The sequence below is a fragment of the Plodia interpunctella genome, chromosome 10, assembly GCF_027563975.2.
Source record: "Plodia interpunctella isolate USDA-ARS_2022_Savannah chromosome 10, ilPloInte3.2, whole genome shotgun sequence".
NCBI classification, from domain to species: domain Eukaryota; kingdom Metazoa; phylum Arthropoda; class Insecta; order Lepidoptera; family Pyralidae; genus Plodia; species Plodia interpunctella.
The window spans coordinates 1314451-1340713 of NC_071303.1; the positions used below are offsets into that span (position 1 = coordinate 1314451).

The following is a 26263-nucleotide window of genomic DNA, read 5'->3' on the forward strand; positions in this document are numbered from 1 at the left end:
CGGAAGCAAGTGGTGGTCGATAAAACTACTATACATTAGTCAGATTGGTATACAAACTCATGTGGCACGAGTAGGATTCGAACCTGGGACCTTTCGATCCACAGGAGGCGTCTTAACCATTACACCACCACCGCTTCATATCTGTTATATGACCCCATTATTCTATTATATTTTTATAGTGGTGTTTTAACTATACAAATAGAAATACATCTATGCAAATTTTAACTATCAAATTATCTGTTTATGAGATACCACTTGGTGACAGACGAACAGTGGAGTCTTAGTAATAGGGTCCCGTGTATTTAGAGTACAGAAAAATAATTTCGCATTATTTTAGAGAATCAATGATTGGGATCAATCAATTCTGTTTAATGTAATATTGACATACTTTTATCACTTTAAACGTATGTAACATATATGTATTAATCCAACAATCGTGATGTGAGTCCAGTTTGCCATGACTAAAACATGTCAGGGTTTGTCACAAGTGAAGATCCGAAGTACAGCCAACTTCAACCTACATTTGAATGCAAATTCGCTACTATTACCGCGGAATAGAGACTTGTAAGTTAACCTGTACATTGCTTGTGTACAACAGTTATATAAGATTGAGGTCAGAATATCCACTCAATAAGCGTGAGATAGATAAACTTTGTAAATGCATGATTGATATAGCCATTTCGATCAAGTATCTTATTTGTGGTACTAGGGAATTCTATAAGAATCGAATCCAACGGCTACTCAAATGATTGATTCCGTTAGAGTGTGAAAAGACAAACAAACATACTTTTATATTTATAATATTAGTATATATGAAGTTTTATTTTAATTCATTTGGGAATCGAAATTAAAAAAAAAAGATTACTAGACCCCCCCCGCACTGGCCGTTTAGACAAAAAAAAAAAGAGTGTGAAAAAATGTGACTTTATTTTTAGCGCAATTTTTACAAAATCTTTTCATAATAATAAAACAAAGTCGCTTCTCGCTGTCCGTCTGTCCCAATAAGCTTAGATCTTTAAAACTACGTATGTAAATGATTTATAAGCGCATTATTGAAATAGATACTTTCTGAGGAAGTATAATTTATTATGGTTTTACCCGAGCGAAACCGAGACGGTCCGCTAGTTATCAGTACAGCCTAACTTCAAGTACTGAAGGAAGTTCGGTTCAAGGGTTATTAGGTACATAAGTGTAATATGGTTTCTCCTACTTTCAGTTCACCTATCCTTTTCTAGACTCTAGTATTTCCTAACTACATTTCTAACCACCTCATGCATTCTAAGCACCATTTTTAATCTATATTTATCAAAAAACTCACACTCGAAATTAAAAACAAAATCCTCACTCCGTAAAGTTCTAAATTAAATTTAAACATTGTTACAAATCACGCCCTAGAGTGCAGCAAACACGGAGATAATTCCCACTTGGAGCGGATGAAAATTAATGCTGGTCTATTGCAGTTTTGTTCAGTCAATTAACTTTGTTTCTAGTGTGTCATTATTACTAAGGCCTGGGGAAAGAAAATAAAAGTAACTGATTAAAACTTAACAAGTTTTGTCGCAATATTTTCAGGCTGGTTTTAATATCACCAATTTATTTATTTATTTAAAACTTTATGGCCCAAACGCCGACGACAGGCGCACAACCATGTGTTCCTATATGATTTCCGTTGTAACATTTTGAGTTAAGAAACCCTAGCAAGACTTCTTTAAAACATGCGTATAATTTACTACATAGCTGATGTAATCACTCCTACAAATACACACACACTCGTCACATACACAGATACCAGTAATTGCCTGTGAACATGCAATGCAATTAATTCGTCCTGAAATGAATTCGCTGGTTTCGTCTCACGTCATCTTGTCACTAAGACAGATAGATTGCCTACATTGTAAGACTTCAGAGGCTGGGAGAAATGGACTGCTAAGCAGTCTACTATCAGTACTAGTAGCATTCGAACATAGAGCCCGATTCTCACACAATATTGGGATAAAAATTACCAGTCGATTGTGTGTGAAAGAGTAACAGAAATACATAAACACATACCTACATCCTCACAAATTTTCAAACTTATATAGTTTATATCAGTAGGATATACAAATAAAGAATTGAATATGATCAGACGCCAAATTCTCCGGTTAAATTCCCGTTTCTGATGTAAATTAAAACTAAAATGACAACACTTTATTACAAAAATATTATGTGGTTTGTCAGAAATAAGCAGTGATTTAATTTCTCACCGTAAGCCTGTGGGATCTTCGTGATAGCAGCAATGTGGCAACCGAACCACACCTTGGTCAATAAAGTGTTTTAGTTCTGGGCAGCATCGAAAGGTAGAAGAGGGAACATGATTGGTAACTTAATACCAATAATACCAACTCCACACTGTCGCCGAACTCAGATACACGCCGACGCGAATGCGTGAACATTGCGTAGTTAGTATGATTGCTTTTATTTGCCGCAGTGAAAAACCAGCAACCGAATCCGCCAAAGTTCGGCAAACTGTTCGATAGTGTAGAGTCAGCACAATACGATACAACTTTTTAAGAAATATAATTGAGGGAAAAGTACAAGGAAAAACGTCTGAAAGCAACAATGGTCCAGTGGTTAAGACGCCCTTCTCCTCCTTTGACAGTACGCAGATTCCTTTAAAAATGCGAATTTTTTACTTGGAAAATATAAAAATATTGTATTTGACCGCGACATGGCCTGCGTCAATTTCTCGTGAGAACAGAAGAAGAACTTTTTTTTAATGAAAAAGAACCTGTGTCGGAATAGTCGATAAAGCGTGAAGTGGTAACAAACTTACTTTTACCTATTATAATGTGACTTTAGTTTGGATGGGTTATTGCCTTATATAGGGCTTGCACAGATTATATAAAACTATGCCAGCCCTATACAAAACTAGAAATGTTTAAAACAAACACACCAATGTAATATAAACAATCCTATGTTTCAAGAACTAGTGGCCATCAAATCACTAAGCAATTTGCTAAACGTATTGCCGTGGCGAGAGAAAAATACCACTCACTCTTCAATACGATTCACGAGCTCTTGTACTATAAATATATATCGATGTTAAATGTTTTCTGGATATATTTTCTTTATACTTTGTATACGATTATGGTTCTACTCTTTGTACATTTTCTTTGAAGTTTCGATCTAAAATTCTATTCGCTACTTATATATTTTACTCGTATATCCTCTCAATCAACATGGGATAAGTCCGCGATTGTATATTTATTCTTCTTGTTGGGTGTTCTCTTTGTACAATATCTAGTAAAAACCACAATAAATTATAAATATTTTCAGGAATCTCAATATTTATTAGTGAAAACTGTACATAAATCCAACCGGTGGTTTTTGACTTTTTCGCATTCATACCCTACGCAAACTTTAGTCCCGTCAGATAAAATACTTCTGGCGCGTTTTAACTACATTGAACGTTCGTATTTGTTCCATTGTTTAATTTAGAAATAAATCAACAAACATCCCGCCTACAAATAATGCAACTCGCAATCATTTTCTCACAGTTTTTATTTCAATCAAATCAATTTATTTCAATAAATCAAAGCAAAACAAAATAAAAAGCAAATCCAATTATAAGCTTCGATTCGTATCTACACGTGCTGAAGTGGCGCCATCTTCGACACTATGCAATTTGTTGAAGCGACAAGATAAAAAGACCACTCGTTCGGGAATTGAATTTACAACGAGCTCTCCAACTAGTTTTGTTTGGTAGTGTGGACTGGCGTTGTTTTAATTGATGACGAATAATTGTGGTGAGCTGGATTGGGATCGGGATAATGAATTGTTTTCAGTACTTTAGAAAATGCTTGATTATAGTAGGTATGAGAAAAAGTCTTAATAAAATTCATTTTATTAAGACTTTTTCTTCAACGACCAATTTTGCTCGGGCAAAAACATCATCGTCAGAAATCGTAGTATATTATGGTGTAAACCGCATAAAAAATCGTATAGTTTTTGAGCTTATTAAGAACAGATACACAGACTTTGTTTTACAGCGGCAGAGTACTTTGTTTTATGTATGTAAGGATAAAGATTATACAATTAGAGAAGCGACTGGGACAAACGAAGAGTTTTTTTTTTGGAATATGGAGCAAGATTCCACGACGAACGCAGAATGTATCGAGAAAAGTGTTAATCAGAGAATTGCCAGAGTTTAGTTTCTTGATCACTTTTCTCTCCGATTGTAGTACTTAGTTGATAATGCACCATGTGTGTTTATGATACCACTATCGCCATCTATGAGTGAGAATTCTTTATCTAGCTCCAATAAAATTAAGAAATATGTTAAACTTAGTAAATTCATCAAAAAATCTGAAAATATTGTTAAAAAACAAAAGAATTCTGTAAAGGAAATTCCGATTAGACAACAAAAGTTAGATTTAAAAGTCCAGTTACTGTCCTGTGAAGACACCATTAAAAGTAATAATAAATTTATTAAAGAATTACAAAATAAGATATGTTCTCTGCAGTCGGAGTTGCAGTCCATATCAAGTAAATATGAACTATCAAAAAAAGTGGTAGGTGAATTTACTCAAGCACTTAAAAAGCTAAATGAGGAAAAAAAAATGTGTAGTTGTAGTTCAGGCGAGGAAATCCAAAACATGGAGGCATTCTCCCCTGACAATGCTGCTTGTGCAGCGGCTACAGCCTTGACAAAGGTTGTGTTGCCCCTGGAGACTTTGCCCCCTTTACAGGTATCTCCGGGGACTTCACAACTGAATTCTTCGACAATCAACAGCACCACTAGTACTTTGGTTAGGTCAGGATCTACTGACTGTGAGACCCAAAGAACTGTAATCTACTCTGATGAATTGGGTGCTAACCTGGGTCCCTTGCTTTCGAATTATACTACACAGAACACATGCAATATTTGTATGCCAGGATTACACATTTCACAAATAATGTCCAAGATAAAGAATGAGAAATTTGATCACAACACTACTCTTATAGTAGCCATAGGCAATAGTAAAAATGTCTCTCGTGGAGATTTATTAAACTGTAAAAATGTTCTGGCAGAAATTGAAAAATCGGGTGTTGGCCAAATAATTTTAGTTCTCTTCCCATATATTAAAAATTATTCTAACAACAAGTATATCCATACATTGAATACATGTTTATATAACCTCACTTGGGATTTAAAAAAGATTTATATTTTAGATTTAAATAAATATATTAATAACTGCTTTTACAACAATGGTACTGTGTACCTGCCCCATAGACATAAGTCGACTATTGCTAAACTTTTAGCATACAATATTTATAGACCCGTTATATCAAATATAACGAAGTCACCAGATATTAGTACTAGTACTAATAATTTAGTTTTAAACTGGGTAATAAGACAGAGGTGAAACCTTCTTTTATAAACCTTGTTCATCAAAATATACAGGGTTTCACCAGCAAATATAATGAAATTTGTTTATTCTTGGAACATAGAGAGGTTGATATTTTTTGTGTTACAGAACATTTTTTAAAAAATGAAATTAAATTAGCTTTTCCAAATAAATATATAGTAGGAAGTACATTCCTAAGACAAAGTTCTGAACACGGAGGGTCCTTAATTTTAATTAATAGAAATTATAAGCATAAAGAAAGGAAAGACATAGTACGGTTGTCAGTTGAATGCAAAATAGAACTTTCCTGTGTAGAGTTGGATAAATACATTATTATTTGTGCTTACAGACCTCCTACAGCCTGTTATGAAACTCTTTTAGATGTTTTAGAGGAAGCCCTCAGGCGAGTTACCTCCTGCAATAAGCACATAGTTTTATGTGGTGATTTTAATATAGACATTTTGATTTCATGTTCTGAAAGCAATGGCTTTAAAAATTTGCTCGATTCATTTAATTTAAAGCACACATTCTTTGAACCCACTAGGATAACCTCGACCTCAGCCAAATGTATAGATAATATTTTCTGTGATTGTACTGTTTCTGAAGGAAAGCTGTTCGCCTGTCTGGGGTCTGACCACCTGGGCCAACAAGTGTCACTTATTCGTAACGAAGAGTCTAACCTTATCTCCGCTCCTGTAATCCGTAGGCCGTTAACTAAGTACCGCAAAATGCGTTTTCGCGAAACCATAAATAAGAAATTGCCTGAATTAGATTTAACTAAAAATCCTAATGAACATTATAATAAGATTTTTAATACAGTGGAAACAGAATTCAAAAAAACTTTTCCTCTTAAGACCTTTAATAATAAAGTGAAACTTAAATTTTGCGATTGGGCTACAAATGGTATTTATATTAGCAGAAACAAGTTATATGAACTTTATGGTCAAAAACAGTATAATTTTAATGCGGAATTTATATCATATGTTAAACGTTACTCTAAAACTTTTAAAAAGGTATGTTCAACAGCAAAATCTTTATATTTAACTTATAAAATAAAAAATTCTAATGACAAAATCAAAACAGCTTGGTCAATCATTAATAAAGAAACCGGCAAGTTTAACCCACGCGACAACAATATTTCTTTAAAAATTGGTGATAAAACCATTAATTCAAATGACGAAGTGGCCAACGAATTCAATAACTTCTTTGCCAATATTTCTAAAAATATTACGGGCTCCCTTTCGTCTTGTCCCAGTGCTGCAGATGATTTATTAAAAAGAAATGCCTCAGATCCTAAATCTACCTTCCGATTTAGACATATTTCTCCTGAAGAATTATTATCTGCTTACAAAGCACTCAACATGAAAAATACAGAGGATCTGTGGGGTATATCTGTCTCAGTGCTTAGCACTATTATTGATCTGATTGCTCCCCACTTAACTATTATATTCAATAATTGCATCTCAGATGGAGTTTTCCCTGACCTCATGAAAATCAGCAAAATTATACCTCTTTTCAAACAAGGCGCTAAAAACGATCCCACTAATTACAGACCCATTTCTATTCTACCTGCATTAAGTAAAATTTTTGAAAAGCTAATTTTAACTCAATTAGTTTCTTATTTTAACATAAACAAAATATTACACAATAGTCAATTCGGTTTCACTAAAGGTCGTTCCACTACTGATGCAGCAGCCACTCTAGTTGGAATTATCAATGATGCTTGGGAAGCCGGACAGGATGTTATAGGTGTATTTTGTGACCTTTCAAAAGCTTTTGACTGTGTCGACCACAACATACTGAAAAATAAGCTTAAATTCTATGGTGTCACTGGAGCGGCCCTTGATGTACTATCTTCTTACTTAGACAATAGAACTCAGAAAGTAGAAATTAATAGAGCAGCCTCTAACAGCGCTCCTGTGCACATGGGCGTGCCTCAAGGCTCCATTATTGGTCCTTTTCTATTTCTAGTTTATATAAATGATCTTCCTTGTCTTGCCCAACAATTGTGTGATGTAATTTTATTTGCTGACGACACGTCACTACTGTTTAAAGTTGATAGAAAAAGTAGAAATTATAACAATGTAAGCAACATTATGTCACTTGTGCTTGAATGGTTTACAACTAATAACCTGGCTTTAAACACAGACAAGACCAAGTGTATTAAGTTCTCTCTTTCAAACGCACCCCAACTTGATATTCCTTTAGTAGTTAATGGTAAAGTATTAGAATGGGTACACAGTGCCAAGTTCTTGGGCATTACTGTGGATAGTAAGTTTAAGTGGGATAAACATATTGAAATCACGGCCAAAAAACTTAGTTCGGCAGCTTTTGCAGTGAGAAGGATCAGACAGTGTACAAACATCGAAACAGCTAGGCTCGTGTATTACAGCTACTTTCATAGCATAATGTCCTACGGATTATTGTTATGGGGTAATGCAGCTGACATAGGAAAAATTTTTGTTTTACAGAAACGAGCAATTCGTTTTATTTATGGACTTAAGCCTCGGGATTCCTTGCGAGAATTATTCAAATCGATAAATATTATGACTGTTGCATCTCAGTACATCTTCGACGTACTTATTTTTGTTAAATCTAACTTACACCTGTATAAAACATTGAGCGATGTTAACAGTGTAGTCACTCGTAATAGGCATAAACTTTGTATGAACAGATTCCGACTTAAAAAGGTTAGGCGGTCTTTCGTGGGTCAAAGTGTTAAATTGTTCAATAAACTCCCTGTAGAGGCTATTAACTTGCCAATGCCAAAATTTAAATCATATATTAAAAATGCTTTAATGGCTAATGCTTATTACACGATTAGCGACTATTTAAATGATAAAAAACCTTGGACCCTTCCTAAAACTTCCACCTCTCACACTTGATTTTAATTTTTTTATTATTATTTATATATTTTCTTGACATGTTTATTACATATATTTTGACATTTATTGTAAAACATATACGTGATTTGTGATCTCCAAGTGTCTGAAAGTAACATAGGTATCTATTATGTTAGATTATGGAGATCGAGTATGTCATGCACATTCAAATGGTCAAACCGGTGGCGGCGTCGTGGATCGGGTCGGGAGGTTCCCTCTATTGTGGTTGAGCTTCGCGATGGCTGACTCACGCGTCAACTCGTGAACGGGTGCTGCCGGGGGAACTGGTCAGCTCGATCTTTTATTAAAAGTTTTTTTTTTGTTTGGTTAATTATACGTATATGTATAAGTATATATATATTTTCCTTTCATCAGCACTTGATCACAATCATAATATGTTTCAGTATACCTTTTGACCATGTACTTTATTATGTACTTAATGTTATATTGCTGATAAAAAATTATACATGAATTTATATACAAAAAATGGCAAGCCCTTCTGGCATAATAGGGACCAACACTGTTTGAATGAGTTTCTTTCGGCATTTCTTCTCAGCAGTGGTCGTTCCGAAATGCTAGTAGTTTGTAGCTTTGGTAAACATCATTTAATTTAGATTATGACGTGAAAAAGTGCCTGTGAAGGCCTAATTTCTGAATAAATGATTTGATTTTGATTTTTGATTTTGAGAAGTCGGCAACTTTTTCATCGATCATCAGTTGTACGCGCCCCACCACTGGTAGATCTCTCTAGAAAAACTGTCTCGTCCACGCGCGCTTGAGATAGCACAAATTTAATATAATTATTCTGTTTTACTGTAAATCTTTCCAATAAACGTATTTTAATCGTCTAATAAAAGGAAATTATTGAAGAGCACCCCGAATACTGCACAAAATTGATCCTGCGGCCGGATGACGAAGAGGATTCTTCAATCGTGAGAAGACCACGTCGATGCGAATACTATACGTCGTGGACCTCCTAGTCAACGCTATACGTCTACGTGTGAACCAGATCAGCAGTTAAACGGTTAGGTTTCCTTCTGAATATCCTTCCCTCCCCAATCGAATTGTGTTAAAACTGTGTTATTTGTGCTAATTTCAGAATCGGTTAGTGACGTGTCGGGTGATTGCCGTTCCAGTCCCGCTTAAATCGTGAGTACTTTACCCTATTTTCCAAGCCCACAAAATGCCTGGTGATGATAATTTAGCTGTGCCTTCAGCACGATCAGTTTCTCCCTCAAGAAAAGCGATTAATTCAAATATTTCTGACCTCAAAAAACAAAGAGGTGTCTTGAGAGGTAGATTGACTCAATTTTCTAAATACTTAGATTTATTTGAAAATAATAGCCCATCTAAGCTTCAAATCAAAGAAATAAAGTTTAGAATGCAGGCGGCGATAGATATTTATCAAAATTTTAATAAAATCAATAGTGAAATTCTTTGCTTATCAGATGAGTCAGTCGATAACGAATATGTCGAGTCATTTGAGTCGTTATATTTTAGCGCTTTAGCTAATGCTGAATGCTTAATCGAAAGTGATGAGACTGGGGACAGTTCTAGTGATTTTAGGTCTAGTTCGAATACGAGTAAACCTCGCGCGCATGTTAAACTTCCCGAGATAAAGTTGCCTACCTTCGACGGGCAGTATGATCAGTGGCTTGAATATAGAAATTCCTATATTACAATGATCCACAAACGTACAGATTTAGATGCGATTCAAAAATTTCATTACTTACGTTCTTCACTCAGTGGAAGTGCCTTACAAGTTATTAGTGCATTGGAATTTACTGCGTCTAACTACCAACATGCGTGGGAGTTACTAGAAAACAGATTTCATAATGCGAGACTCCTAGTTCATAATCACATAAAATCGTTATTTTCTCTTTCCAATATAAAACAAGAATCGGCCTCACTAATTCGCAAACTTATTGATACTGTGTTACGCAACCTCCGTGCATTGAAGACACTAGAGGAGCCTGTGGACACATGGGATACCTTATTAATTTATTTAATTGTGTCGAAGCTCGATTTAGCTACGGAGAGTGACTGGGAAAAACATAAGGGCACTCTTGTTTTAAATTCGTCACGAAAGTTGAAATTAGATGATTTGCTAAGGTTTCTTAGGAATAAAGCGGATATGTTGGACATGATCAGTGCTAATCATAACAAGTTGCAATCGAAACCAACAAATAATGCAACCAATCAGGCCAATAATAAAGTTCATAGTTATGTCTCAACAAATAATAGTAATTCCAAAAATAAATTCACTAGTAATAATAATAAACGTCATAAATGTCCTTCATGTAACGGTAATCATGCTTTGTATATGTGTTATAATTTTTTGAATTTATCTGTACAAGACAGGTCCTTATTCGTAGATAAAAATAATTTATGTCGCAATTGTTTACGATCTGGACATGTACTTTCAGATTGCACGTTTGGCCCATGCAAGCAATGTCAGGGCAAACATAATAGTCTACTCCACTTTAATAGTTCTAATAAAAACAGTGTTAACAGTGACGCCATGTCCAGTTCTCCCCAGGCTACCTCAATGCCGACCGCGGCGCTGTTATCAGTAGGCGGTGATCCCTTCTATTCGAATACATACACATGCGCAGGCGATCTACCACTGCAACCTGTTTTGTTATGCACGGCATTAGTGGATGTGATTGATAAAGATAATCGTATGCATACAGCCCGAGCGCTGTTAGACTCTGGGAGTCAACATAGTTTTATTTTAGATAGATTAAGAAAACGTCTTAATGCGCCTCTTATACAGTCCACTATTCGAATTTCGGGTGTCGGACAATCAGTGTCGCACTCTAATCATTTATGCGAAATTACTTTTAAATCAAAAATATGCGATTATACGGCGAAGGCCAGATGTATTGTCTTGCAGCGCATAACAAACGGTTTGCCCACGACATGCATTGATGAAGCCCTCATACGAATGCCAAATAATATTCAGCTTGCTGATCCGTCTTTCTGTGTTCCTTCAGATATCGATTTATTGATTGGTGCAGATTTATTTTGGAGTTTGTTATGCGAAAATAGGATTCAATTATCGAATGGTCCCTGCTTACAAAATTCGAAGTTAGGTTGGCTTATTTCTGGTCCTATAAACAACAATAAAATTTTGTCTACCAATCTAGTACATTGTCATTTGTCACAAACTCTGAGCGAACAACTTACGCGATTTTGGGAAATAGAAGAAATGCCTCAGTCAGGTAGTCCTCTGACTAACGACGAGCGTTTGTGTGAGGATTTGTTTGTTAAAACTACTATTCGAATGGCTGACGGTAGATTCTCGGTACGTATCCCGCTTAAAGAATCAGCTGACTCGTTAGGCGATTCTTATACGTTAGCAAAAAATAGATTTTTTTCATTAGAACGTAAATTAGAACGTTCTCCTGATTATAAACGTATGTATGTCGAATTTATGCGTGAATATGAAGCTTTGGGACATATGGAACGCATAGATATGCCCAAAAGCCCTAATTATTTTTTACCACACCACGGTGTTTATAGGGAAGGTGCTGTGACTACTAAATTACGCGTTGTTTTTAATGCTAGTGCTGTCACTACTTCGAATAAATCGTTAAACGATATACAGTTACCAGGTCCAGCACTTCAAAATGATATATTCGGTATTTTATTAAGATTTCGTCAGTACAAGTATGTTGCCTGTGCCGATGTTTGTAAAATGTTTAGGCAAGTCATGGTTCAATCAGATCAAAGGTCGTTGCAACTTATAGTTTGGCGTGAAAACCCAACTGATCCTTTACAGGTCTACCAATTAACTTGCGTGACTTATGGTACTGCGTCAGCCCCGTACCTTAGTATGCGTTGTATTCGTCAGCTAGCCTCAGAGTGTGAAGATAAATTTGTTGCTCGCGTTATTAATGATGATTTTTTCGTTGACGATCTAATAACGGGACACGATAATTACAAAACCTTGCTAGACATTTGTGAGAAAACACGCCAAGTCCTGCAGTCTGGATGCTTCCCACTCCGCAAGTGGACATTCAACTCTGACGTCACACGATGTGCTTCGATAAAGAATTTCGAAGGCGAGCATACTCAAAACAAAACATTAGGCGTAGGTTGGAACAGCGATAGTGATGAGTTACACTTCACTACGAAAATTGATTTTAATTCAGATAATTCAAAATTGAATAAACGTCAAATGTTGTCCATCATAGCTCAAATTTATGACCCCTTAGGATTATTATCAGCATCTATAATAATTGCAAAAATATTATTGCAAAAGTTATGGGCTAATAAACTAAGTTGGGATGATGAAGTTCCTCAGGACATTGCCGAATCATGGAATTATTTTATCGGTACATTAAAGTGCTTAAGCGAATTAAAAATTCCACGTTGCGTTTTAAATACGGATAGGCAATATACTGAGCTCCATATTTTCTGTGATGCTTCTTCGAATGCATATGGTGCATGTGCCTATATACGTACCTATAGCGATGGCTCGTCAAATCCCACAGTAAGACTTCTTTGTGCCAAAACAAAGGTCGCACCTTTAAAGTCACTTACTATCCCAAGACTTGAGCTGTGTGGTGCTTATGTAGGTGCTAAATTGTATAAACATATTGTAGATTCGTTGAGATTGTCCTTCACTAAAACTTACTTCTGGACTGACTCGACTATCGTACTAGGATGGTTACAAATGTCTCCACATTTATTAAAAACATTTGTTCAAACTCGTGTAGCAAAAATTAAAAACATAACAGAGGAGTCTGAGTGGCTACATGTACCTAGTAAAGACAATCCAGCAGATTTATTGTCCAGAGGCGTTTATTTAAATTTATTAATTGATAATAATTTGTGGTGGAACGGACCGTATTTTTTACAGTCTCGTGAATTCAGTTTAGATTTTATACGTGATAATAATGAGTCGGTAGAATTAAATGATTTGCCTGAGTTAAAGCCTCCTACTAAAGTTAGCTTTGTTTGCATTCCAGTCGAGAACGATTTATTTGAATTCAAAAGATATTCGTCATATATTAAACTTTTACGCATAGGTGCATTTGTTTTGAGATTTATAGATAACATTCGCAGCCGACATCAGAGCGTCTCAAAACAACAAACCGGTTTTCTAACCACGGACGAGCTGCGTGCATCACAGGCATTGCTAGTAAAGTGTGCACAACGCGAATCGTTCCCGGACGTTTATGACAATTTATTGAATAATACGACCGTAAAAACAAATAAATCGCAATGGAATCGTTTATCAGGTCTTAATTTGTTTTTAGATGATCGTAAAGTAATTAGAGTCGGTGGTAGGCTGTCAAATTCGTCTGATTTCAACTACGATAAGAAACATCCAGTGTTGTTATGTAATAAACATTATTTTACGTTACTGTTGGTTAGATACGAGCATAGACGTTTACTTCATGCCGGTCCACAGCTGCTATTGTCTTCACTGCGCGAGTGTTGGTGGCCACTGAGTGCTAGGAACTTAGTAAAGAAAATAGTTCGTGAGTGTGTTACGTGTGCGCGAATAAAAGGCAAAATGTTATCTCCTATAATGGGAAATTTGCCATCTGAGCGATTGGATGGTGGATTTCCATTTATTACAACCGGCTGTGATTATTGTGGGCCACTGTTCATACTGAACCGGAAGGGCAGAGGAGCCCAGTTAACTAAAGCGTACGTTTGTTTATTTATTTGTTTTCTTACTAGAGCTATACACTTGGAACTTGTTACCAGTCTCACTACTGACGATTATATTTTAGCTCTAAAGCGTTTTATTAGTAGAAGGGGTAAACCTGATACTATTTACTCTGATAATGGGAGAAATTTTGTAGGTGCAGAGAAAGAATTCCCTAAAATTTTGAGTGAAAATTCGGATAAAATTATAAATTATTCTACAAGTAATGGAATAAATTTTAAGTACATTGCTCCGTTTAGTCCCCACCAAGGCGGGCTGTGGGAAAGTGGGGTAAGGTTATTTAAGTATCATTTTAGACGCATTGTAGGCAACGCGAAACTAACTTATGAGGAGTTTAGCACAGTTTTGACACAAATCGAGGCTGTCCTCAACTCCCGTCCTATGTCTCCTCTTTCCTCAGACCCTTATGACTTCAACCCGCTAACGCCTGGTCATTTCCTTATTGGCCGGCCGTTGACTGCTCCTGCTAGCACCGACGACGTAGCAGCTGCGACATCTACGACTCCGGCGCTCAACCGATATCGACGCATCGAGCAAATTCGTTTACATTTCTGGCAACGATGGTCGAAAGAGTACATAGCTGAGCTCCAGACGCGGACTAAATGGAAGACGAATAAAAACGATATTGCCATGGACATAAAGGATGATAACCAGCCGCCTCTGAAGTGGAAATTGGGACGGATCGTGAAGACTTATCCTGGTGCGGACGGAGTTTCTCGTGTTGCTGACATACGGACGGCTACAGGAATAATAAGAAGATCGTTCTCCAAGATCTGCCCGTTGCCGCTGCAGCCCGAGAGTTGAATAAATCCAGAAGACGTCATACTTTGGAAGTCGGAGTCTTCCAAGGCCGGGGGCATGTTTATGATACCACTATCGCCATCTATGAGTGAGAAGTCGGCAACTTTTTCATCGATCATCAGTTGTACGCGCCCCACCACTGGTAGATCTCTCTAGAAAAACTGTCTCGTCCACGCGCGCTTGAGATAGCACAAATTTAATATAATTATTCTGTTTTACTGTAAATCTTTCCAATAAACGTATTTTAATCGTCTAATAAAAGGAAATTATTGAAGAGCACCCCGAATACTGCACAATGTGTGAGATACTAAAAAGACGAAATGTCTCTGATGCGGTTAATAATTGCCACTAGACGAGATGTCTTGTCAATTAAACCAGTCTATCTAATCTATGGGTGTGTTATTTAAAAATCTCCATTGTATAGAATGGATTATTGTGCAAGTAAAAATATTGTGTAATAAGAATCCGACCTTATTAATATTATAAATGCGAAAGTTTGTGAGGAATGTAAGTACCTATGACCTATTCAGTTTATATTAGTTTTTAAGACAATTTTTATTAGTTAGTTACTTCTGAAATAAAATATACCTATTATAATTTTTTAGATGTGACACTATAATTGACTAGACACTTAATTTGTTAATCCAAAATCGACGGTAATTTAAAAGACATTACGATGTAACAATTTATGGTAATTTGTTATGAAAATAGAATACCTCGTTGTCACTCGTAATAATACAATGTGTTTACATTTGAGGTTAGCGTTTTCCTTTGTCCGTAATTTTTAAGGTATTCCGATCGGGAACGGGAAAGGAGTTCCCTCATCAGGAGCTGTTCCTGAAGGCACCATCAGGTCATGCAAACATTCGTCCAAACTAGACAGGTGAAGATATCTGTTAGAAAATTAAGTTACAAGATTCAACACGAACATACAGTCATACTTATTGCAAGATAAATTATGTAGTTGCTCTGTGAGCCGTAGACTTCGCGAACTTAAAGAGATTGCATATTATTGCTATTATCCCTAACTATTTATTTAACTTGTAATCGATGTATGTATTTTCGAGTCAAATATTGCAGGATAAATTTGATCTACTTTCCGGAAAATACTGTCACAGTTCTTCTTATAACAGAATTTTCTAGAAGTTCAGGGTGAATCTTATCTCAAACTTAATACTTTTGTAACTTCCTAACATGAATTTTACCCTTGTTTTATTGGAATTACTCCAATCCAAAGCCGAGGGGCCAAATATTTCAACAAACTTAGTTTTCAAGCTGAAACTTCAAATGCAACGATTGACGATCTTCGATAAGACGGATTTGTCTCCAAATCTGTTAAAGGCACTTATTCATTGGACAAGAAGCAAATAAAATTAAATCATTTATTCAGAAATCAGGACTTCACAGGCACTTTTGCGCGTATATAATGTGAGAAAGTGAAAAATTTAGTCTAAATTAAATAATATTTGTGAAATGAACTACTATCATTTCGAAACGACCACTGCTGAGATGAAATGCCGAAAGAAATTCATTGAAATATTGTCGGTCCCTATCATGCCAGAAGGGCTTACCACTTTTCAAACATTTTTTTTTTTCTCAGTAAACAATGTAATTACACAAGTAATAATTAGAATTTTTTTCTCAGTAATATAACAATGTAAGTACACAAGCTATAATAGAATCCTGGCCTTCTGAGGAAGAAGCCGAAAAATAAGTGATTGATTCGACAAAATGCTTTCTAAATATTCATTTTATCATTAGATACTAGTTAAAATTTATGTACATCGCTAAATTTCTGTAGAAATAGGTAGTTTAGTAGTGTAACACTTGTACTGTTTGTCAATCACGCAAAATTAACTGGACGATTTTTCATGAAATTTGGTACATATTTAGGACCTGGAATAATTTTTACTGAAGCACACTATAGACTTTTTAAAAAATAAAACCTCAGTTCTTCCATCACAGATTAATACCTTACTCAGTCTGATGATAAATCCATCACTCACGTCAAGGAATTACTCATAAATATAAGGAAGTGATTTCAACAAACAACCTCTGTGTGCACTCGACTTTACCACTTCCACTTGCCCTTTCTCGAACATCTAAACTCCCACAATCTTGATTAAAATCTGCCGGGTTTCGCTGTTAGAGATTAAGACAAGATTATTGTGAAACAAGTTTCGTTCAACATTATGTGTTCAACTGTATTCAGAATATCAAAAATAAAAGTAAAGTGAGAAACGAGCAAGCGTTTCATCTAATGTAAAGTAATAAAATACTAGGCACATCACAAAAGCGTAGACCCGTTTTTGGAAGGCTTCAATATATATAGGATTGGGAGAAGTGCGGATTCGCATTTCACTACTCGATCCGATAGTATCGATTCGAAGTGAGACGCAGCGATCCAATCACGTTGTGGTGTGGTTGTCATTGCATCACAGTGGCGCACTGTGATTGGTTAGCTGCGTCTCACTGCGAATCGACTCGATGGTGAGATGTGAATAACAAAATCGCACTAAATCGGAGTAAACAATGTTTCTAACTGTGAACCAATAATAAACAGTCCATATTTTTTTGCAAATATATGCAAATGTCCAATTATGCGCAAGCAGGCACCACCTGACTCCTTCCGGGATTTTACCTTTAACTGTTAACTTTTGCAAGTTAAAGCACTCTTCATAAGCTTAGGCAAGCTTTGTAACTTAATTCACTTAACTTGAAACACTAATATTGTAAAAAAATATATATATTCTTTCTTCAGAAACTCCTTCACAGAAAATCCCTCAGATGAAACTGTAAACATTTATCTGAATATTTATAAAATTTTGCCTGTGAGCTTGGTGAAAAAGAAGTTTTATCCTCGCGAACCCGTACATATGTCTGTCTGTCAGTCAGTATGACACACCGCAGATCTTAATGTAATTTTGTACGATACGAGTTATTTCCTGGGATACTACTTAGGCTATTAATTTATTATTCTTTATCCCAGAAAATATACGGTATCCATGAGAATTTTTTTTCACCGAGTAATAAGGGTATTTCCACAAGGTTGAAGTCGCGGGCAGATAAAGATAATGCACAGTATAAAAGCTATAAATTTCACCCCGAAAGCGAAAATGTTGAGCGTAGCAATCCTACTTATATTATAAATGCGAAAGTATGTGACGAGGCGAGTGTATGTTTGTTACTCTTTCACGCAAAATCTACTCTACGGATTGTTACGAAATTTGGTACACGGGTAGAATATAACACATAGGCTACTTATAATACCGAAATTCCCACGCGATCAGAGCCCTGGGGCGCAGCTAGTATTTACATATAATCTTAGACTTTTTTTTAAATTCGTACGAGTAAACACATTAGAAAATCCGTTTCGAATCTTTCACACATTTTAACGCAACAGAAGCACGAATATAGTTATCGAGCTCCTAAATATCAAAACATTAACTTTGTAAGTAACCGTTCGGCAGTTAACATCGTGGCGCCAGGGGTAGTTTACTTCAAAGTTTAGGTACTATAATAGAAGTTGAACCCCTTGAGGGGAACTTATAACTACTCTACTACTAGTTATGAGTAAAATCGCCCAGATTAAAACCCGAGTTTAAGTTAATACCCAGGCTATAACCCATTTGATGTATGCATTTAAATGGCTGACAAAACTAAGATTTACTCGGGTTACACAGGCCGACGCGCAAACACCTCGCTAAGTCACCGTTTGAAAGTAAAAAAATATTTGCGATGACATCGAAGAGTTTTGAACGTCAATATTCATCTTCCGTAATAATCATATCTATTATGGCAAAGTGAATACTTATTTGTTTTTATAATGAACATTTATGCGTCAGATCTTGATGGCTGACAATCAGAAATGGGTTTACTTCCGGGCACAAACTGAGCATAGAATTTCTTTCCCAAATATAAAAATTAAAAAAATATTTTTCATCGGCGTAAACCCATCAGAGGAATATGAACGTTCACACCAAGCTATGCGATTTAATTTAGAATGTTATATGTAGAATGTAATAAGAACACAATAATTACGTTATGGCATCAAATTTGAATGACAGTGCCGTGCAATAAGGTTCCATTTTGTTCGAAATCCGTGCTACAATGTACTTTCTGTACCACTGTTAAATATTCTATGGCACGCGTTCAGAGTTAAGCTACGCTACTCAATCTGGCAAATTGCTATGTACTTTATTAATGAGTAGCCTTCTCATTACGTGGGTATAGGATTAATAATATTAGTTACTGTTAGGGTCTAAGGACACAATATTATTCGCTCGAACGGTATGGACCTATGCAATTTAGCACAAGCGTAGCCAGATTTTAATATAGGGTTCAATAAATAGTACATATTATATCATAATCTTAAGAAAATTGAAAATTGGCGAGTTTGTTTTCGAGCAGTAGGACAGTATATAAAAATATCATTTTGTTATACTGGGTGTAATATATATATATATATATATATATATATATATATATTAGTGTAGGAATAGTAATGACTGAGATATGTCCACCCCTGTCTTTATTTTAATTTTGTGAATATCTTAAAATTAAGTATATCTTTTACTTTTCGGTTGTTTAACCCCCAAAATTCAAATATTCAATCGTGATAAGTTTTTAGCCTGTGACAAAATTCTGTAGTTTATATAATTATAGCCTCTTCCGTTTACAATCTGCGCGGGAAGAGAGAGAGTATTCCTCTCCCACACCAGTGTGGAAGACAGGTAAGAAACAAATTAAAAATTGTATAACAATTGCATGTCACAAAATATAAATATTATGTTAGTATTGTGTAATAGCTAATGCTTACAATATAAATGTCATTAAGGTTTCCAACCTTTTGCAAAATAACTGAGCGACAATTTATCTTCGTTCCATCTATACACTGTCATTCACCGTGATAACGCATAATTAAGACGAATCACAGGATGAATAGAATGACAGTTAGAAAATTTTAAAGAAGTGTTGAATGAATGATCTGAGAGATATTAAATTATGTTCCAAAAATGCCTTTAAAAATGCGCAATTCGGTGCATTTTTTATCTTAAAACTTACATGAAGAGAGTATTTTATAGGTATATACATTACTAGGTGCGCCCCGAGGCTTCGCTCCCGTGGGAATTTCGAGATGAAAAGTACCCTATGTAGTAAATTACCCGTGTAGCAAAATTACTATTATAATAGCTTGCGGCTTCGTACAGATAAAAGAAAAATATATTATTTTATCTATGACGAATACAATTTTTTTAAAGGTGAGTTTCACCAGTCAGCTTTAACGTGCGCGCTGACGTTTAAACAAAATGGCGTACTTTGGTTTTTTCTGTGCATGTTAATGTTAACGTCAAAATAAATTTTATCTGACGAATTGAGACTGATCACGGAATCAGTAGGTACTACGGGGCACCTACTAACTCCATGAGACTGATACAACCTAAGCATATCTATATTGTCTTCTTGAATTCATAATACCTCATTTCATGGTTAATTTCAGAATTTATTACCACACACGACAAAGCTGTGGTAGGATTTTAATTTAATGACAAATCGTTTGTGGCTTCTTTGAAGACATTTCTACATAAAATATTACATCTCTTAATTGTATCTACACCGACATACCTAAAATACCTACCTACTTATATTATTAAATGAATGAGAGTTCTGAATGAATACCTACCAATTGTAAGTGATAAAAATAGTGTTTTTTTAGGCTCATTTCCAAAGTAATACAAAGTTAATTTATCGAAAATTGTATAGTGCACATCAATCAATATACATATAATAAAATTGGATTTTTTTTAAATTCTTCACGTAATATACTTAATTACTGATATAGATGACAAAAATATAGTTTTGGAAATTTTTGTCTGTCTGTCTGAACGCGCATCATTCGAGATCTACTGGACCGATTTGCTCGAAATTTGGTATTTAGGTACCTCATATACCGGGCTAACATCTAAGATACATTTCATCCCGGTAAATGGTCAGGTTCCCGTAGGATAATTGAAAAACTAATTATGAATCAAAAATGCCTCAGAATCCCGTGTTAACATTTTATAGACAATTCATCCCGGAAAATGGGGAGGGTCCTGTAGGAAAATTAAAATAAAAATCCAGGGAGCCAATTTAAATCAATTAACTTTATTCACATTTATTGGAAAAAATTCAAAGTTCACACTTACCAAAATCAAAATTGTTGGGAAATAGGCATTAAAAGTTTAAACAGCAATAGTTAAGAGTTCTAGTTACGTAGTTGTGTAGATGATTTAGAGACGTTTATTGTATGAAAACGTAGCCCTTTGCATGTTGCATTAAAATCGCAAAATGCCAATTTTCCATCATTTTCACAAAATCTCAAATTTATCTAAAACTAAAATCTGCCCAGTGGTAGTGGTGGTGGCACTAGATATACAACACGTTTATTTGTTAGACAAATTAAAATCGCCCCGACTTTCAATATTCAACTCATAACTTTTGAACTCAGGATAATATTATCTATAAACTGAACGAAAATCGGTTCATCCGTTTGGGAGCTTCGACGCCACAGACAGATACACAGACAGACACGTTAAATGTATAACACCCCTCTTTTTGCGTCGGGGGTAAAAGATACGCATACTAACGCTATCCATACTCACAACTAAGCAATTTTGTGTGAAACTTATTTACGACATGAAGCTCTCGGCGTGCACTTAATATCAAAGCTTCGGACGTAAATCGAAGAGCTTTATCTACCCAGGCTGGGCTTTCAAGTTTACGAGCGTCGACGCTTTGAACGGTGAAAATGTATCATGGTTGCTGTTTTAACCCATGGCGAAAAAACAGGTGTGAGTTTTAGTTATATCTATGACATAGAAGGTAAATGTTGATTTGATATTTTTATTTATTTATTTATTTATGTACACAACAAAACAATGTAAATATAAAACTTACAAATAAGAATCTAATTACAAAGGTACTACTCATTTCCATATATAGAATTTTATAATATAGAAATTTCTTCCAGTGTACCCGCGAAAGAAGAATGGGGAAAAAGGAGGCATTGGCGTGTACAAAAAAGAAAAGATACAATAAACCTTTCATCTCTCTCTCATCTAAACGTGTCCCTTACTATATTTTCAGCTGTGACGTCCAAGATTCGCTTAAAAAATAAATTAAAATATTTTTGAAGATTCTGTGCTGTGTTTCACAACCGGTTGCCTGACTGACGTCAACCCTATCGGGAATGCTATTATTATATTTCTATTGTTAAGGCATTTTAACTCGGAGTCGCCTCGTGCGACATCCACGGGAGAATAATGGTCTTGTTCTAGGGCGGGAACCACACGGCACAAAAAGTACTTTTACTAGGTATAGCATATATCACGTCTCTATCTCTAACAGGGTAGCCAGAGCCAAGACGCATATACTTATCTACAAGACTAGCAAATTAAGTTTTTATAGTGAGTTTTTTAGGCTAGCTCATTTATCTATACTTTGATTGATTTTTACAATTTACAGTGAAAGAGTATCTTACTTTTCGATTGTTTTATTTTTAAAAGCTTTTATTTTAGGTTGACATCTCTTAATTGTCTCTCTGTAATCAATTCTAGCAAAGATTTCTCGTCATAACAAAGTGGAAATTCGATTTCTAACTTCTTGTTTCAAAATATAAATAAAATAAAATAAATTTATTAGCCTGATGAAATAAAACAAATTTCATTTCATCAGACACAATGGCTTGGACACCAGGATTTAATTATAAAAAAACCCTACTAATATTATAAATACCAATGTTTGTGAGGATGTATGCGTGTATGTTTATTTAAATTTGGTACATGGGTAGAATATAACCTGGAATAACACATATACTTTTTATGCCGAAATTCTCCGGGGCGCAGATAGTATTTATATAAATAAAAAATACATACCTAGACTTAATATCTCGTGTTGACCTGAAAGGATTCGAAATTGAACCCAGGACCTCCAGTGTTGTATGATGACCATGATGTAGAAGAAATCTGGCATGATGACTACAGAGAACGTCAACCTTTTAAATGAAATGTTTGTGTTGCCAAGTTAATGCTGTCAAGGCTTTTGATCCCTTTCGTATAGAATATTATCTTCATGTTACAACACGTTATGTCAACAAAGAATAACTACTAGCGACCCCTGTCAGCTTTAAGCAGTAAGTAGACACATGGCAGACATTTCGTAGGCTTACTGAACCATGCTCAAGGATTATGTGCCAAATATAGCTCTATTGGGTAACATACCTAACCTTTTAGGGTAAGTTTAATACATTAGTGAACAACTTTCAGCAATGAACATATTCGTGAAATCAAATTATAACTTTTTATCTATATAAAACTGCTGATTCATGAGATTTAAGAAGCGAATAAATACTGACAATATCGTTCCATCTTCCCAAAGATTTAGGCCTCCTATTCTATCCAAAATTACGAGTATTTATTAGGATAATTTGGAAGGCTTTAATTCAACATATTTACAGCGATTTTAACAATACCGTCTACGCAACGTAAATCAAATGATTTCAGTACATACTGTATAACGTCACAGATAATGACGTATTAACGGCGGCTTTGGTCCTCACAAATTTAGCCAAGTCGACACGCTCTGAAGAAGGATATATTGATATATCCTTCAGATTATCCAGAGTTAACTCGAAAATACCTAAAAAATAAAGGAACTCGACAAGAGTATTGCTAAAGTAGTAAAATCCCAGCTTCTTTATTGGCTGTCACTAGTATGGATCTCCTAATCTATAATTAAGTATAATTTTAACTTTTTCTTTTCACTTAACACAGAAACGAGCAATTCGTTTTATTTATGGGCTTAAGCCACGGGATTCCTTGCGAGAATTATTCAAATCGATAAATATTATGACTGTTGCATCTCAGTACATCTTCGACGTACTTATTTTTGTTAAATCTAACTTACACCTGTATAAAACATTGAGCGATGTTAACAGTGTAGTCACTCGTAATAGGCATAAACTTTGTATGAACAGATTCCGACTTAAAAAGGTTAGGCGGTCTTTCGTGGGTCAAAGTGTTAAATTGTTCAATAAACTCCCTGTAGAGGCTATTAACTTGCCAATGCCAAAATTTAAATCATATATTAAAAATGCTTTAATGGCTAATGCTTATTACACGATTAGCGACTATTTAAATGATAAAAAACCTTGGACCATTCCTAAAACTTCCACCTCTCACACTTGATTTTAATTTTTTTTTTTATTATTATTTATATATTTTCTTGACATGTTTATTACATATATTTTGACATTTATTGTAAAACATATACGTGATTTGTGATCTCCAAGTGTCTGAAAGTAACATAGGTATCTATTATGTTAGATTATGGAGATCGAGTATGTCATGCACATTCAAATGGTCAAACCGGTAGCGGCATCGTGGATCGGGTCGGGAGGTTCCCTCTATTGTGGTTGAGCTTCGCGATGGCTGACTCACGCGTCAACTCGTGAACGGGTGCTGCCGGGGGAACTGGTCAGCTCGATCTTTTATTAAAAGTTTTTTTTTTTGTTTGGTTAATTATACATATATATATAAGTATATATATATTTTCCTTTCATCAGCACTTGATCACAATCATAATATGTTTCAGTATACCTTTTGACCATGTACTTTATTATGTACTTAATGTTATATTACTGATAAAAAATTATACATAAATTTATATATAAAAAATGGTAAGCCCTTCTGGCATAATAGGGACCAACACTGTTTGAATGAGTTTCTTTCGGCATTTCTTCTCAGCAGTGGTCGTTCCGAAATGCTAGTAGTTTGTAGCTTTGGTAAACATCATTTAATTTAGATTATGACGTGAAAAAGTGCCTGTGAAGGCCTAATTTCTGAATAAATGATTTGATTTTGATTTTGATTTTGACTTAAGAGTAATATATAGCAGCGACTCTAACTATATTTTCACACCATTACATGTTAAAACATGTTGATCCTATGGGATTCTAAGGCTTTATGTATTCAATTTACATGTATATTGTAAATTAAATTATCTTTATCTTATTACAAATTGTACTGATAGTAACACAAAGACTAGTATTAATAATGATGATTGAGATGAAGATATAGAACCGGCTAATAGTAGAACAGAAACTGAAGATATACTCACCAATATAAGTGCAAATAGTGGCAATGGAGCATGATAGGTCGCCATTAACGTCCCAGCTCCTATACTGGCAGTCACCAATATAGATCCAGCTAAAGCTAAGGCCTCCCATTCTGCGGCAGCTGGTAGCAACGCTAGGGCCAGTACTATAGACAGTACGAAGGTGATTACTGACAGGGAAGCTATGGACAGTACTTGATGGGCGAGTTCCTGAAACAATAGAGAAATTGTAGAATGTAATTTACACAAGGCAGTAAATCATATTCGTCTTCGCAAGACGACTCAGCTAAATTTGTGAGAACCAATACGAAACAGATCGTTCAGAGAGTATGTGGTAGGGCACATAACAGAAATGCAAGAATGTTATTATAGGTATAACAAAAGCAATTGATTAATTCAATCTTTGAATTTTGTTCTGGATATTTTAATTTTGCAATAATGTAAATTGAAAACGGTATCGTTATACATCATCCACTGTATCAAATAAATCTCTTTTAAGTTTAGAAACACATTGTAATTTTATGCTTTCGCAGACGTGAGTTATGAATTATGCTCCAATTTTATCAGGTAAATACAAGTATCGTGTAAGTTGTGTGTGATCAAAAGGTTTGCATCTTACTCCAGCCACATGAGTTTTCATGTCAACCTGACTCATGTATAATAGTTTTTATAACCCACCACTTCCTTCCAGTGATGTAAAATGTCGTGAGTCTTATTGGTGGATAGTACGGCCAGTAGGTAGGTCATGTCAAATGCCTTTAGGCAACTTGAATAAAGTCTAACACCAGTGTTAGCAAAGAGACACTCGATATTTTGAGTTACACGTTTTCAAACTTAAGCATTTCAAACTTTATCATTTCCTCGTATTATTAGCGAAAACAAAAAAAATATATATTCAAATAATTATGCAACACTCGATGAAGAAATTTAGTTTTGATTACAATGTAATCACAATTTACTACGCGAATTTTGATGGCCACTATGACAAATGTGGCCAAAAGAAAAGTATTCTTATTTTCCTTTAGAATATTTTTGTACTTTTCGACAATAAATTAAAAAAATATATAAAAATGTGATGCTGGTTCTAACGTGCGGGTTTGCGAAGCCCCAAGATGAATAGTCGAAAAGCGTTTCACATTGAGAATCACGTCTTTAACTTTGCCCCATTTGTCATGCACCAGAAGCAGGTATTATATCATCTAAATAAATAGCACATCTCTTTGAACTTTCTCCATTCGTTTTACTAGAACATGCATGACTAACTTACTCTATTTTTGGATTAAAAGAATATGTTTTGTGTCATGTAAAAATGTTTCTCGTAATTCCGTACATTTTTAAATCATTGTGTTTGTTTACACAGCCGAGTCCACAGC

General features: G+C 35.1%; 2 protein-coding genes across 4 annotated transcripts in view; one reads left to right on the plus strand and one right to left on the minus strand.

Annotated features, from left to right (window-relative positions):
- The window catches only part of LOC128672903 (adenylate cyclase type 2-like), a 165106-nt gene that overhangs the window by 91266 nt on the left and 47577 nt on the right, over positions 1–26263 (minus strand). For all 3 annotated transcript variants that reach the window (XM_053750412.2, XM_053750410.2, XM_053750411.1), the window contains exon 3: positions 24894–25100. In XM_053750412.2, coding sequence (XP_053606387.1) covers positions 24894–25100 — 207 coding nt within the window. The remainder of the gene's footprint in view (positions 1–24893; positions 25101–26263) is intronic.
- Positions 8939–14996, plus strand: LOC128672900 (uncharacterized). Its single transcript, XM_053750405.1, has 2 exons — positions 8939–9272; positions 9348–14996. The coding sequence occupies exon 2, from the start codon at positions 9432–9434 to the stop codon at positions 14736–14738; it is 5307 nt and encodes a 1768-aa protein (XP_053606380.1). The 5' UTR covers positions 8939–9272; positions 9348–9431; the 3' UTR covers positions 14739–14996.

Excerpts from the sequence above, each read along its gene's own strand:
- LOC128672900 (XM_053750405.1), top strand. The coding sequence starts at position 9,432 with ATGCCTGGTGATGATAATTTAGCTGTGCCTTCAGCACGATCAGTTTCT.